The sequence below is a fragment of the Rhipicephalus microplus genome, chromosome X (assembly GCF_043290135.1).
Source record: "Rhipicephalus microplus isolate Deutch F79 chromosome X, USDA_Rmic, whole genome shotgun sequence".
Taxonomy (NCBI): Eukaryota; Metazoa; Arthropoda; class Arachnida; order Ixodida; family Ixodidae; genus Rhipicephalus; species Rhipicephalus microplus.
In genome coordinates, this window is record NC_134710.1 from 382248301 (window position 1) to 382262869 (window position 14569).

At 47.6% G+C, this 14569-nt stretch overlaps 1 protein-coding gene across 2 annotated transcripts in view; it reads right to left on the reverse strand.

Moving 5' to 3' along the window:
• The window catches only part of LOC119162298 (uncharacterized), a 77364-nt gene extending 69254 nt beyond the window's left edge, over positions 1-8110 (reverse strand). The window contains exons 1-3 of one of the 2 annotated variants that reach the window (XM_075881628.1): positions 7909-8110; positions 7690-7811; positions 5896-6076 (exon numbers count right to left, since the gene is read on the reverse strand). In XM_075881628.1, the coding sequence (XP_075737743.1) occupies positions 5896-6076; positions 7690-7706 (198 nt within the window). In that variant the 5' untranslated portion in view covers positions 7707-7811; positions 7909-8110. Of the gene's footprint in view, positions 1-5895; positions 6077-7689; positions 7812-7908 lie in introns of those variants that run through there. The other variant, XM_075881629.1, reaches the window with a different exon arrangement.
• Between the last annotated feature and the right edge of the window lie 6459 nt (positions 8111-14569).

Here is a 14569-nt window from a genome sequence, read left to right on the forward strand (position 1 = left end):
CGAAAGAAAAACAGGCACAATTTTTTATTGCATCTCATTATTTATTTCAAGTTTTATTATTCTCTTGAAGCAACAAATACATAAACTATGCAAGTTGTGTTAAATAATTTTTGCCATGTCACATGGCATACTGCCACGTTCCATTTCACAAGTTTTTGTTATCGTTCCGAAACACCACACGATTCTCGGCGCAAACCGCGCCTGCAGGTTTCGAGAAGGTTCCGGACTGTAGTAGATCGATTCGATAAGGTCACGCCCACTGTGCGAACGGTACGGATTGTTCTGGAACCTACGCCACCGCCAGCGATAACGCTAGAACATTCGACGGCAAGGGTATAAATGCCGACGCGCTTCGCCGCTTGTCAGTTGTTGATTGAAGGCCGACGCTGCGTTCGCCGCTATCAGTCCGAGACTGCTATCTGTGCAAGACTGCTGCTGTAATTAGACTTTCCCTTTACCTGGCACAGGTTTGCCCAAATAAACAGTTAAATCCCAACACGAAGTTTTCTGTCTTTGGCCGTGTCACGACCCCGTGACATCTGGTGGAGGCACGCCGTCAGGACAGCATGCCTTGAATGTGCTGGAAGAACAAGTCACCATTCTGCCTCGCTCAAGCGTCATTATTTCAGTCGGCGCTCCTAAATCACCTGACTTGGAAGGCGTCGTTGAAGGCAGTCAGCATCTGTTGGTCACCCGAAATATTTGCGTCGCAAGAGGAATTGCAGAGCTGCGGGGAGGCAAAGCAACGGTTATGCTCACGAATTTCAGCAACGAGTACAAACATGTGAACAAAGGAACAACGGTCGCATACATCGAAGAAATTGTCGAAGCCACCAGTGCTTTCGCCCTCGCCGATTCTCCGGAACCTGCTCAGAGGAACCAAGCCCCTCCCATAGCTTTCGACGTCAATCCCAGACTTCCGAACGATAAGCAAGAACAGCTCAAGGCCCTGCTCCTGCAATATGAAGATTGCTTTTCGTCGTCCTCGAAAATTCGGCAGACCCCAATCACGAAACATCGAATCATAACCGAAGAAAATGCCAGACCACTCCGTCAGAGTCCGTACAGGGTTTCGACGCGAGAACGTGAGGCAATGAAGAGACAAGTTGATGAAATGCTGCGAGATGACATTATCCAGCCGTCCAAGAGTCCGTGGGCATCCCCAGTGGTGTTAGTGAAGAAAAAGGATGGGACCCTACGTTTCTGCGTCGATTATCGCCGCCTGAACAAAATCACAAGAAAGGACGTGTATCCTCTCCCACGAATAGACGACGCCCTTGATCGGCTCCATAATGCCAAGTACTTCTCGTCAATGGACCTCAAGACTGGCTATTGGCAAATCGAAGTCGACGAAAGAGACCGAGAGAAGACGGCGTTTATAACACCGGACGGCCTCTTCGAGTTTAAGGTGATGCCCTTCGGCCTTTGCTCAGCGCCTGCAACTTTTCAACGCGTTATGGATACAGTACTGGCAGGATTGAAGTGGCAGACTTGCCTTGTGTACTTGGACGACGTCGTCGTGTTTTCCTCGAGTTTCGACGAGCATCTTCGGCGCCTCGAAGCTATACTTCAAGCCATCAAGACGTCCGGACTCACACTGAAGCCAGAAAAGTGCAGATTTGCGTATGAGGAGCTCTTGTTTCTGGGGCACGTTATCAGCAAGTCTGGAGTTCGTCCCGATCCACGGAAAACAGCCGCTATCGCCGACTTCCCGCCGCCCACTGACAAGAAAGCCGTGCGCCGATTTCTGGGCCTGTGTGCCTATTATAGGCGTTTCGTGAAAAACTTCGCCCGCATCGCCAATCCTCTCACTAACCTTACCAAGGCCGACGTGGAGTTTAAGTGGGAAACGCCGCAGGAACACGCTTTCCAGGAGCTTAAACATCGCCTCCAGACGCCTCCGTTACTTGCCCATTTCGACGAATTCGCCGAGACAGAAATACATACTGACGCAAGCAGCATAGGTCTTGGCGCCGTTCTTGTGCAGAGGGCTGACGGACTTGAAAGGGTTATTAGTTACGCCAGCGGATCGCTATCCAAAGCAGAAGCAAATTATTCCACAACAAAAAAGGAGTGCCTCGCCATCATCTGGGCTACGTCGAAATTTCGCCCCTACCTCTACGGCAGGCCCTTCAAAGTTGTGAGCGACCACCACGCCTTGTGTTGGCTAGCCACCTTGAAGGACCCTTCAGGTCGCCTCGCACGATGAAGCCTGAGACTTCAAGAATATGACATTACTGTCATTTACAAGTCCGGCAAAAAAACACTCCGACGCCGACTGTCTCTCTCGTGCGCCTGTCGACCAACCGCTACCCGACGACTCGGATGACGACTACTTCTTGGGAACGATAACTACCGACGGCTTCGCTGAACGACAGCGGGCCGACCCGGAACTGAAAGCCCGAATAGAATACCTCGAAGGCAGGACCGCCGAAGTCCCGAAGGTATTCAAGCGCACACTTGCGTCGTTCTTTCTACGAAACGGTCTTCTACAAAAGAAAAACTTTTCACCGCTTCGAGCTAAGTACCTCCTTGTGGTGCCTTCAGCTCTGCGACCAGAACTCCTGCAGGCCCTGCACGACGATCCGACGGCAGGGCACCTCGGTGTTTCCCGCTTGCTCGCGAGGATACAAGAAAGGTACTACTGGCCACGTCTTACCACCGACGTCACTCGTTATGTGAGGACATGCCGGGACTGTCAGCGACGCAAGACACCGCCGACAAGGCCAGCGGGACTTCTGCAGCCAATTGATCCACCTTGCCGACCTTTCCAGCAGATTGGTATGGACCTACTGGGGCCGTTCCCGACGTCGGCTTTCGGAAACAAGTGGATCGTGGTAGCTACCGACTACCTCACCCGCTACGCAGAGACAAAAGCCCTGCCAAAAGGCACTGCATCCGAGGTAGCTAAGTTCTTCGTTGAAAATATCGTCCTACGTCATGGCGCCCCGGAGGTCCTTATCACCGACAGAGGAACGGCATTCACTGCCGACTTAACTCAAGCGATCTTGGCATACAGCCAAACAAACCACCGCCGGACGACAGCGTACCACCCACAGACCAACGGCCTCACCGAGCGGCTTAACAAGACGATCGCCGACATGCTGTCAATGTACGTCGATGTCGAACACAAGACGTGGGACACCATTCTTCCGTATGTGACCTTCGCATACAACACGACGGTGCAGGAGACGACGCAGATATCTCCATACAAACTGGTCTACGGAAGGAGCCCGGCAACGACGCTCGATGCCATGTTACCCAACGTCACCGACGAAGAAAACCTCGATGTGAGCGAGTACCTTCAACGCGCCGAGGAAGCCCGACAACTTGCGCATCTTCGTATCAAGAATCAACAGACGACCGACAGCCACCGTTACAACCTTCGACGACGCTTCGTGGAATACCAGCCCGGTGAACGTGTTTGGGTGTGGACGCCGATACGCCGACGTGGACTAAGTGAAAAGCTTCTGCGACGGTACTTCGGACCGTAGAAAGTGGTTCGACGTCTCGGCCCACTTGATTACGAGGTTGTCCCCGACGGCATCACGAACTCTCAACGACGCCGATCGCGACCTGAAGTCGTCCATGTCGCGCGCCTCAAGCCGTTTCATGCACATTAACAAACTGAAACAGTGTTTTTTTGTATTATTGTTGTACTGTAATTTATTCATTGTACTTTCTTGCATTATTATAGTACCTTCATCTTTAGTTAAAGCATCGGGACGATGCCTTTTTCAGAGGGGGGCAATGCCACGTTCCATTTCACAAGTTTTTGTTATCGTTCCGAAACACCACACGATTCTCGGCGCAAACCGCGCCTGCAGGTTTCGAGAAGGTTCCGGACTGTAGTAGATCGATTCGATAAGGTCACGCCCACTGTGCGAACGGTACGGATTGTTCTGCAACCTACGCCACCGCCAGCGATAACGCTAGAACATTCGACGGCAAGGGTATAAATGCCGACGCGCTTCGCCGCTTGTCAGTTGTTGATCGAAGGCCGACGCTGCGTTCGCCGCTATCAGTCCGAGACTGCTATCTGTGCAAGACTGCTGCTGTAATTAGACTTTCCCTTTACCTGGCACAGGTTAAATAAACAGTTAAATCCCAACACGAAGTTTTCCGTCTTTGGCCGCGTCACGACCCCGTGACAATACTGTTGACGTCAGAGCCGAGTCGTCTACGTAGAGGACCATTGTCATTGCATTGCCGTGTACGTAGGGCCATTCATACGCCCACGTCATGCCCTCACTCTCTAGGCGTGCGCCAGCAGAGGGGAGGTCGAGCAGCGTTCATCTTGGAATTTGACCCATTTCCGCAGCACGGAGCGTTGCAAATTTTGGCAGACGTGATCAGGAACGCCTCGTCTACGCATTGCGTTTGTCAGCTCAAAATTGTCAAACCTGGTGAGAGGCCCTTTAAGAAACTGTGCCCACACAGAAAGAAACACATGCTTCATGACAGAGTGACATTAGTTCACGCGAGTACAATGAAAACTTTCTGACACGTCTAAGCCTTCTGAAGTTATATCAACAACGACAACCGTGAAAAATTCTTTACATAAGGCAATGGTATTTGCAACATTAGCGTGCTTTAAGCTAAGCATGCTCACTATGTCTCCACACAAGGTTTATTCCAAAAAATGTGGAGTGGCACATCGCAATGACAAACCCTTGACCGACCTAGTCGTTCTTGCTGGGTAAGCCGCTCCAAAAGATAACCAGTGAACCGGCGTCGAAGGCAAGTTCTCGCGCAGCTAATCCTCTTGTGACAGTTTTTGTAAACAGAAAACTGGAAAAGAAGACAGCCTATATGTCTTAAGCCTTCCCACACAAATAACCGTGACAGCTTGTCGGCACACCGCTTTTTACTCTTTGCACGGCGACAAAAAGTTATTGCGCAGCTAATCTTCTTGTGACGATTTTTGTAAACAGAAAACTGGAAAAGAAGACAGCCTATATGTCTTGAGCCTTCCCACACAAATAACCGTGACAGCTTGTCGGCACACCACTTTTTCCTTTTTGCTCGGCGACAAAAAGCGTACGCATCAACGAAAAACAGCAGAAACTGCGGTAGACACGACGGCTTTTGCCTACCACGCGGAATTAAGTGCCCGGCGACAGCGCCACCGCATTTTGGTGACGTATGTCTAGGGGAATTCGTCTATAGCCACTATAGCTTCTATGTGATTCTTCAATGACGCTCGCTCTCGAATAGAACGTTCTTACTGTTCGTGGTAGCGGTTTGCGACAACGAAGTTTCCCATCGTCAAAGCCCTAAAGACGTCTCGCAGTCATCGTCGTTGGCCCACGTCTGTTTGAAGATCGACTTGTCTTCAATTGTGACCCAGTCGTCGTGGGTTCCGGCAGCATAGGCCTACCCGGCAACGTCGAACTCCAGGGATTACCAAGTGCGTGCCAGCCATCTTGTGAAGGTGTAGAGCAGCAGGTGCCCCAAGAACTGCTGTTGCAAGGTGACACTGGCCTGGAGAGCATCTCTCGCTGTCTAATAAGATTGCTGGCTGCTCTCCGGCACCCTAATGCCACCACCTTCAGATTCACACTAACTGAGCCTTACCAAAGAGAGTGACGCTGTTTTTGAAACCTTCCTCGTTCAGCACCCTACAGGACTATGCCACCTCAGCTTCTAAATGTTTTCCCACAGCTCGGGCCGTGTGCCACGCGCTTTCCCCCAACCAATCTCGTACAAGAACATGGCACATATGCGCACCATCGTTGCATCTTTTACTCAATGACTGTTCCCAACCACATGGTTGAAGCCTTGATTTTATAAAGCAGTGCTCAGAAAGGGTGGGGAGCAATGCTGTAGTGGCTGAGAGCAAGCTGCAATGTACATGTAAGATGAACAAACGAGCATTCCCACAAAATGGCTCACCATCTCCAATAAGCAAATCGAAGCCTCCTGCAAGATCAAGACTGCGTTGCATACCCAAGGCACAGCACCCTGCAGTGTGTGATGTTGAGTGTTTCTGACACAACCGCTGATGGAATCTGGTGTCCAACTTTGTCCATCTCGATGAAGCCTACTTGTGGCCACTACAATTGTATCTGTAAAGCTGAAACCACAAACCTTTGTTTGCACATCATATTCACCTAGAAGATGACTGTGTGCTTATGGTGATACAACCATGTTTTCACTATTCTAAATGTGTCTCAACATACATTATACACTTTTATGCTAAGCTCACATTTGTACCGGCAAGCTCCCATCCCCGTAGCACATCTAATGCAACATATTCCACAATTTTTTTGTAATAGCTAAATGAAACTGGTAAAACATCTTTTCGCAATGACAAGCATTGGCACAGCTCAAGTTAAACATTCAAGTACTACAAATGGGGCAGATCTCTATTAAGCATTGGCAGCATGTCTGGGGGCTCTTACCACTGAAATACACAGTTAATAAAATAGCTTTCCACACTTGCTGAAAGAAAATGGCGTCCTACAACCAACAGGTAATCTCCCATGAAATAAATTCTGCCAAATGAAATATGCCAGAATTTATCGAACTAGTCTTAACCAGGATTAACCATACCTATTAATAGCAGAAAATGAACTACTCATTATCAATATAATACCAGGATTAATTACTACACGAGATGAACTGATACTTATATCGTGATGCATATGAATTTCAGGTGCACAACTTTTTTTTTTTTTGGGACATTACCCGCAGCGCCACCTTAGGCATTATTGCGGGGAGCCTTATGCCTACTTCACACTGAAACATCCGCTTTCTACAGCGACCGAAATTCCCCTGCCGCCGAAACACGGCGTCGTTCGCACTGGACGCGCCCTGCGCCGCCGAATATGCCCTCTACTATGGGGCGAACGCGGGATGGATGCGCTGTCACCCGGTTGTTGTCGCGGCTCGCAAACGCTACTACGCTATCCAGTGGTGTATACTTCGACGATTCTCGTACGCAAGAAAAGACAGTACTGCTTACTTTGCTGGCAAGTGGCTGTCTTGTAATGCACGAAGAGCAGAGAAACAACCGACGCCAGCGGCGTTGGTGGGTTCGTTTTGCTCTGCCAGACCGCAACAAGCTCGGTCACGCCAACAGCAAGCTCGGTCACCTCTTTCACGAAATACGGAGGCGAAGTAGGCACAGAGTAGGTTAAACTCCCGTTGGTTTCAACATTCAGTTACGTGCACTGCAGCATAACAAGTGAGTAGGGCTTGGCCGCCATTTTTCGAAATTCCTTGACTAGCGCTCCTATTGGTCCGCGGTGACCGATTCGGCGGCAGACGCCGCAAAAATCGGTCTGAGAGCGATCGGCGCGGAAAAGGCCCTTGGCGGATCTCGCCGCCGCCAAACCGGATTCGGAGCACTTTCGGCGGCCGGAATGCTCAGTGTGATCGCCGCCCAAGTGTGTTACCTGTTTGGCTACCTGTCAAAGATCTGTTCACAAATTAAGTATAATGATTAGAACATATGTAGCTTGCTCTCTCTCTGCAGAAAACCGGCTTCACGAAAGCCTCAAGTGCATTCTCTGGTAGTTGAAGCGATGAAAAATCCATGAAGTGAACGTCTCCTTCGAGGTTGCATCCGAAAAGCGAAGTGTCGCGATCCTAAAGAAGACAGCCACATTGTAGAAACGTTGGCAAGGATTTTTCACAGCTTGAAAATTCCATCTTTTGCTGAACCTTATGTGGATAGCCACTTACCAAAGCCGCCATGTCATACATAGTGTCGAGGTGCTCCCATATCGTCTGCGAAGATATGTCTTTGTTTAGAGATGCGCTGAATTTCTCGAGGATGCACGCCATATGAAAGTACCTGTTGACACCTGCGCAACGCAAGAAAACGGAAGAGTCACCTTGCTCTTCGTGACGGAGAGCTACTTCCTAAGCTGCAGAGCAGTATGAGAGCAATACACCGCTTACCTACTGGTTTATGACCTTTCATTGCGTGAAACAACTGCACCTCCGTATCTACATTCCAATCGAAATTCTCGGCTGGCTTTCCGGAACTAGAAGCCATGTACCAGCGCCAGGTGGTCTGTTACGGAAAACGTGTAGTTAGTACTCACACTATGAACCCAAACGCCATCCGCGTGCGCGGTTTTTCTGTAAATGCCAGCGCATAGCCTCCTCAACGCCTTTTAGATTTCTTATGCCTGCCGGATAAGCGCGAAACGCCGGTCATCTAAGGCGGCGCTGCCTACGTAGGAATAAGGTTTTTATACTTGGCCTTTGAGATTGGCAATTTTGACGTTTGTTACTAACTTCGGAGGATGCCTTGTATTAAAAAAGTTGTTTTTTGATTGACGGTGTCACTTACGTATAGTTAATTAAAATTACGTTTACGCCTTTTTAGAACCTTTCTACGTTATTTTGTTGCATATAAACTTCAAAAACGTAAAAACCTATTTGAAGACACCCCTACTTGAGTAGCGCCACCACCGTAGTTCCAACGACCACCGCTTCCCAAATGACTGCCAATAATCCGGCAGGCACAAAAGATCTAGGAGGCGTTGGCCTCCTCTATACCTTCTGTAGTCATCAAACGCTCCCTCAGTGACCGTCATCCTTCCCTCTCAGCCATAGAGTTTCTCAAAATTAACTAGAGGGCACTCTAGCGCTGCGATCGTTCAGCGACTATGGGAATGATGGGTAGTACACACATTTGCCTAGTCTTCGTATTTGCGGGCGGCGAATCGTACTTGCGGCTTCGTTTATTGCTGTGTTTCGGTTTTGTTTTGAACGAAAGATTGAACCCTTTTGAACTTCGTGAGCCAATTGGGAAAGTAAGTTTTAAAAAATAAAATGGTGAAGCGCAACCGCTAAGCATTTGCTAATACTTGTTTCTTAAGAAAACAGCTCCAAGCTCACGAACACACACGGAGCCAAAGGCAGGCCAGAAGTACGAAGATGGCATTTCCAAGCTTGCAAATGCCAGTACTAAGGAGATGGCATCTACGATTGTTCAATGCTGGAGGGATCTAAAAAAAATTCCGAATTTTCTATTCCAGCTAATAAACGATCCTCCTCTCGTATATATTTGTATGCATTACATTAAGCCCCACATTTTCCTAGGCTATCGCTAATCTTTCTTTTATACCTCCATTATTCCAATTCTGAACACTATTTTCTAAAACCACTCGATTCTTGGCCAATCCCACATAGTGGGTATGTGCCACTATGAATAGTTGAACAACAGCAACAACACGCAGCGCGTGGATCGCCAGCATCGTTCTCCGGTACAGATCGCGCCTCGAAAGTCGCCTTTGTCGGACACTCCCCCCATTGGCTGTTTATATCTGTGCAGGCTGCGTCCTCTGGGCTGTAAGCATCGGCAAAGAAGGTAGACAAATACTTTAATTAACCCGACGGAGTCGCGATGAGCGTCCGAGCACTGGGAGCTCCCAGTGCTCGGACGCTCATCGCATAACGCAGCTCATATAACGCAGCTCATAAGAGCTGCGTTATTTCTTTTATATTTTTGTGCGGATAGGGATGGAGGAAGGGGGCTGTATATTAGGTTCAGTGTTTCGTTCCTTCAAAAATATATACCGCTTTCAGTACGTTTTTGGATATTACTCCACGTTCGGTAGTTTTACTTTCTGGCTATTTCAGGTCAAGCTCCTCGTCATGGTGATTCATGTGCATTGTCACGTGCGAGCATTCCGAACCACGAAAGCGTACACCTCGTGACAACTTTCTATGGCAGCATAGCCAAGGCTACGAAGCATGCACTTAGCAACCGCTAACTTTATGTATCATAACGACAAACACTGAAACAAAATATATATGTTCCGTAGCACAAGGAAAAGGTGCAAACAATAATATAGGTAGTATGCTCAATATTGCTGACATCGTTATCAAGAAACAAAGCTCATTGCATGCAGCATTTTCGTTTTTCGCTGTTTATAGTAATGAAATTTTCTGTAATCATTTCTTCTTTTACTTGCCCAAGTAAGCAACAATAACGTCGCTCGGTTGCAGTGAGTTCACATCGAAGCTTGTGAGCGAGCATTAGTGCGTGTTCGTTAGGTTATCTGTATTCATCGAGACGCTAGAAACCAAGACAGTGGTGCGTCGTCAATTATCTCGTTCCCCCCATGTGCGGCAACCATCAAAGAAGCGGTTTGTGAGTGATACTATTTGTTAAAGTGGGTTTCAGAACACGATAGCCACCTTGAAAGTGACCCACGCAACCTGACAGCCTTCAGGGAATCCAGCTGTTTTAACGTCTTCGCTACCGGCCTCCACGTATGTGGACGTTTACATTTGAACGCTGTGCCGCGACAATAGCATTATTAAAGAATTCAAATTTGGCGCTTTTCAAAACTATCTTCATAGTTTTTACAATAGCTGACAGAGGACGCCAGCAGTCAACCAAAAGCGGGTCAAATACGAAGGGGTAGACACGGTATGCAGCGCGTGTGGAGAGGAAAAAGAAACTGCCGAACACTTGACAATGTTCTGTAAAGGGCTTCACCCTGTAGTTCAGGTTGATGGCGCAGAATTTTTCAAAGCACTGGGGTTTAGGGACAGTGAGGGCAAAATAGACTTCAAGCGGGTAGAATTATCTAGAAGAAGGTTATCTGATTGGTGGCTAAAGTCAAAGCACGGGTAAAAATTAAACCCTTCGCTGCAAAGTACGTATTCTCAACCTCACTATATAAGGAAAAAAAATCTAATTTTTTATAATTAAGTATTACGGCTCAGTGGCGCTAGCCACCACACAATTTAAAGGGGTGCAGCCATACCCATCCGTCCCAATCATCCATCCAGCGCCGTGACCAACAGGTGAAATGGCGGCGCCCAGCACCAGCAATACGCAGTGAAGGACAGGTACGTTTTTGGCTATTATTCAGTATTTTGTAAACATTACATAATAATTTCTCCTCACATATTGAATATACGCTCCGCGGAAGCGTAACAAAGCGTTAGTTCTACGGTGTTCACAACTACTGATTTCCGATAAGCGTCGATGCGATGGGCCACGTTTGTGGACATAAGTTGTAAACGGGGGTACTGCTTCCCGGGTATGCGCTCAACAGCTAGGTTCCTGACCGATGAAGAGATCGTTGCCATGCTAGAAGAAAGTGATGCGGGCCTTTCGGACTCAGAATACGAAGAAGAATGGCCATCTTCACCACTTGCAAGTGATGCAGAGTTTTCAGGCGACTCTGAAGATGAACCTGAACCGGATATTGCCCAGTGACCTACGAAAAACAAAAAGAAGAAACGTTCCTGGACCTCGCGAGCGTAAGTGTTTCTGACATTTTTTCCGTCGGTTCGTTAAAATTAAATATTCGTTTCGCTGTTACAGATTTGCAAGAGGGACGGTCCTGACAACGACAACCAAGACGATGATTTCCGGGAGTTTCTGACGCCGCACGAGTACTTTGAAAATATTTTCCTTTGAACTTTTGGAAGGAAGCTGTTGAGCAAACAAATTTGTTTTCGGTTCAGAAACGAAACTACTGTTCTGTACAAACCAGTGCACTTGAAGTAAGAAAGCTTATCCGCTGATGGGGATTATGCACCTTCCCCAAGTCCAGCTCTACTGGTTTCGAGGAACAAGGAAACCATCTGTACTGGACCACATGACAAGAAACAGATTTTACGAGCTGCGTAATCACCTGCACTTTGTCGACACTTCAGCAACTACAGCACGCCAAAAGGGAGACAAGCTTCACCTTGTTCGACCAATAGTAGATTGCTTCCAAGCCGCCTGCCGAGCACTTCCCCGCTCAACAGAACTGTTGATCGACGAACAGATGACCCCATTTTCAGGAAGATGTGGATTCAGGCAGTATCTCCCTTCTAAACCGAATCCACTCGGTCTCAAGAATTCCGTTTTAGCTTCCCCTGATGGTCCAGTCCTTGACTTTGTTGTTTACACCGGGAAAAATACTGTAGACGCTGACGACTCAAAATTGTATGGCCTTGGGCGAGCAGTGGTCAAGAAGCTAGCAACAACCATAACGGATGACCGAGCACACACCTTCACTGACAGGTGTTTTACAGGCCTGCAAATCGTGGACCACCTTCTAGAAAGAACAGTGTTTCTCACTGGGACAGTCAATGCAAACCGTACAAAGGGCGCGGCTGCAAACCTTCCAAGCGACAAAGCAATGAAGCGGGGTGACGGTGCTTGCCTTGTGCGAGATGATGGAGAAGTGTGTGTTGTGAAGTGGAAAGATAATAAAAGTGTTCTTTTGATGTCAAGTGCCGTTGGGTGCGACCCCGTCGCCACATGCATGCTGTGGTGCAAAGAAGAAGGTTCCTGTTCCCCAGCCAGCTATTGTTGGTCATTACAACAAGTTCATGGCTGGTCTGGACTTGGTCGACCGATATGTGCCGTACTATCGGATAAACATCAAAACAAGAAAGTGGACGGTGAGGTTTTTCACTCACTTTCTAGACCTTGCCGTATGCAATTCATGGATCTTGTATCAGCGTGACGCCCAAGCTATGCGCATACCAAAAAAGGAAGTGCTTAGCCAGCTGTGGTTCAAGCAAGACATCGCCGAGACACTAATAAGGGAAAACTCTATGCACAACCGTAAGAAATAGAGTGATCCACCTGTGACTGACTACTCAAGGCCTGTGAAACTGCCAAACCTTGACACATGGCGTGACCGCTTTGATCACTTTCCCGAATTCTGCAGCCTAAAAAATGCAAGGCGGTGCAGAAATGAAAACTGCAAAGGGAAGACAAAAAATAAGTGCACGAAATGCAATGTTTTCCTATGTCTGCAAGGCAAAAATTGCTTCGTCAAGCTCCACGACGCTGGCAACTGATGTCCCCATATGTGGACTCCCTTTTGACATTGTTCAAAACAAATGTCCACAAGTGTAAACATTGTAGAATTACTTCAAATAATGGGAATTTTTTCGTTGTTTTTTGTTATAGACTAAGACTGAAGTGTTCAATAAAGCTTTGTAAAAAATGTTTTCTTCATTCCTTCTTAGGCCTGGTAGTGAAGAGGTTAAAGCAAAACCACGGTCGGAAACAGTGGGTAAAAGTAATGACTCTTTTCATAAAGTGCCTTGTGTACGTGTCAATATTTTGGTTGTCTACCATTGCTGATATAATCCCGCTAGAGCTAACGTACTGTCCCACGGTAGCTGACGGCGGGAGTAGTTCTTGGCGTTCTGCGATGACGGCAGTTATCCAGGAAGAACTCACCAGGGCAAAGCTCCCCCTGGGCAACAGCTGTCCCACCCACGTGGAGCTAGTATGATAATATGGCTAACATGCGAATGACTGTGCAAGCACAGCGTTCTTGACCACGTAAGGAGTGTTTTTACTCGCTTGTATTTACAAACGTCAGACGCCCATGGCACTGCATATCCGCTCATGACCCGTCAATCAAAACCTCGCGTGCCTAATAAAAACTTCGCGTTTCCAAAATAAGGAGAACAACGATACCGACCCAGTGTTCACCTAAATTTAGGACATGGTTTGTTGAAATTGCGTTGCATTTGCTATCAAACAGTTTCTGCCCGACCATGCCCTTTTGCCGCTGGCGCACTACCGCTAAAACGAAATTGACAGAGGAGCAGAGCATATATTTTAGGTACTTTTACTCTCACTGGTGCGTCTATGAGTACCTGAAGGCTTGTAATGGCTTCCGATTGAAGCTATATATACAATATTGCCCGAGTTCGACATTCGCAGAAGACGCGTGCAACAATTTGTGTTCGTAAAAGCCGCCACACAATTGGCAAAAAAACTGCGCCATGGAACGCCGTCCTGCACGAGTCACGATGCCTCGCCACGGAACTGGCACGAGACTCGAGGTGTGAAAACGAAGTTCGAGATAACGAGCAAGGGACAATTCGGCCGGCCATCTATTTTAAATGCGGAGCTTTTCTTAGCGAACTTCGGTGACTTTGAGCGTATCTATCTCTTTATCCAGCCACCTACGACTCTTAGCTCTCCCGGCCGTGTCAATTATGGTATCGATATCAAACTTGGTATAGCATAACATGACTGTATGAAGAACATATTTGACTAGTCATTGCATGAATGTCACGATTTACATTTGATAGTCCTACAGCTCTTGCGGTAGTTTCGTTCACATTACATGTTGCAAAGCTGGTATAGTATGGCACGATTGCATGGCGAACACAAGTGACAGACTCTAACATGAAAATCATGACATGCGTGTCATGTAACAACATGCCATGCTCATGATGCACTTGCGGCTGTTTTGCTTGCATCACATATATCAAATTTGGTTTTACGGTACGTGAATGGATGACGAAGGTATGAAACTGGTGTGAATGTGATAAACATCAGATGTGTGTCATGTAACAACATGAATACATGCTACGCTTATAATGCTCTCGCGGTCATTTCACTAACTTCACACATGTACCAACTCAGTATCACGCGACGCGAATGGACGACATAGGTAAATGACACATACAAACATGATAATCACGACATGCGTGTTATGTAACAACGTCACTACATGCCACACCCAAGATACGCTCGGGGCCGTTTCGCTAGCTTCACATATGCCAAATTTGGTATTACGTGACGCGAATGGATGAAGAAGCTATGTACTGGTGCAAACATGAT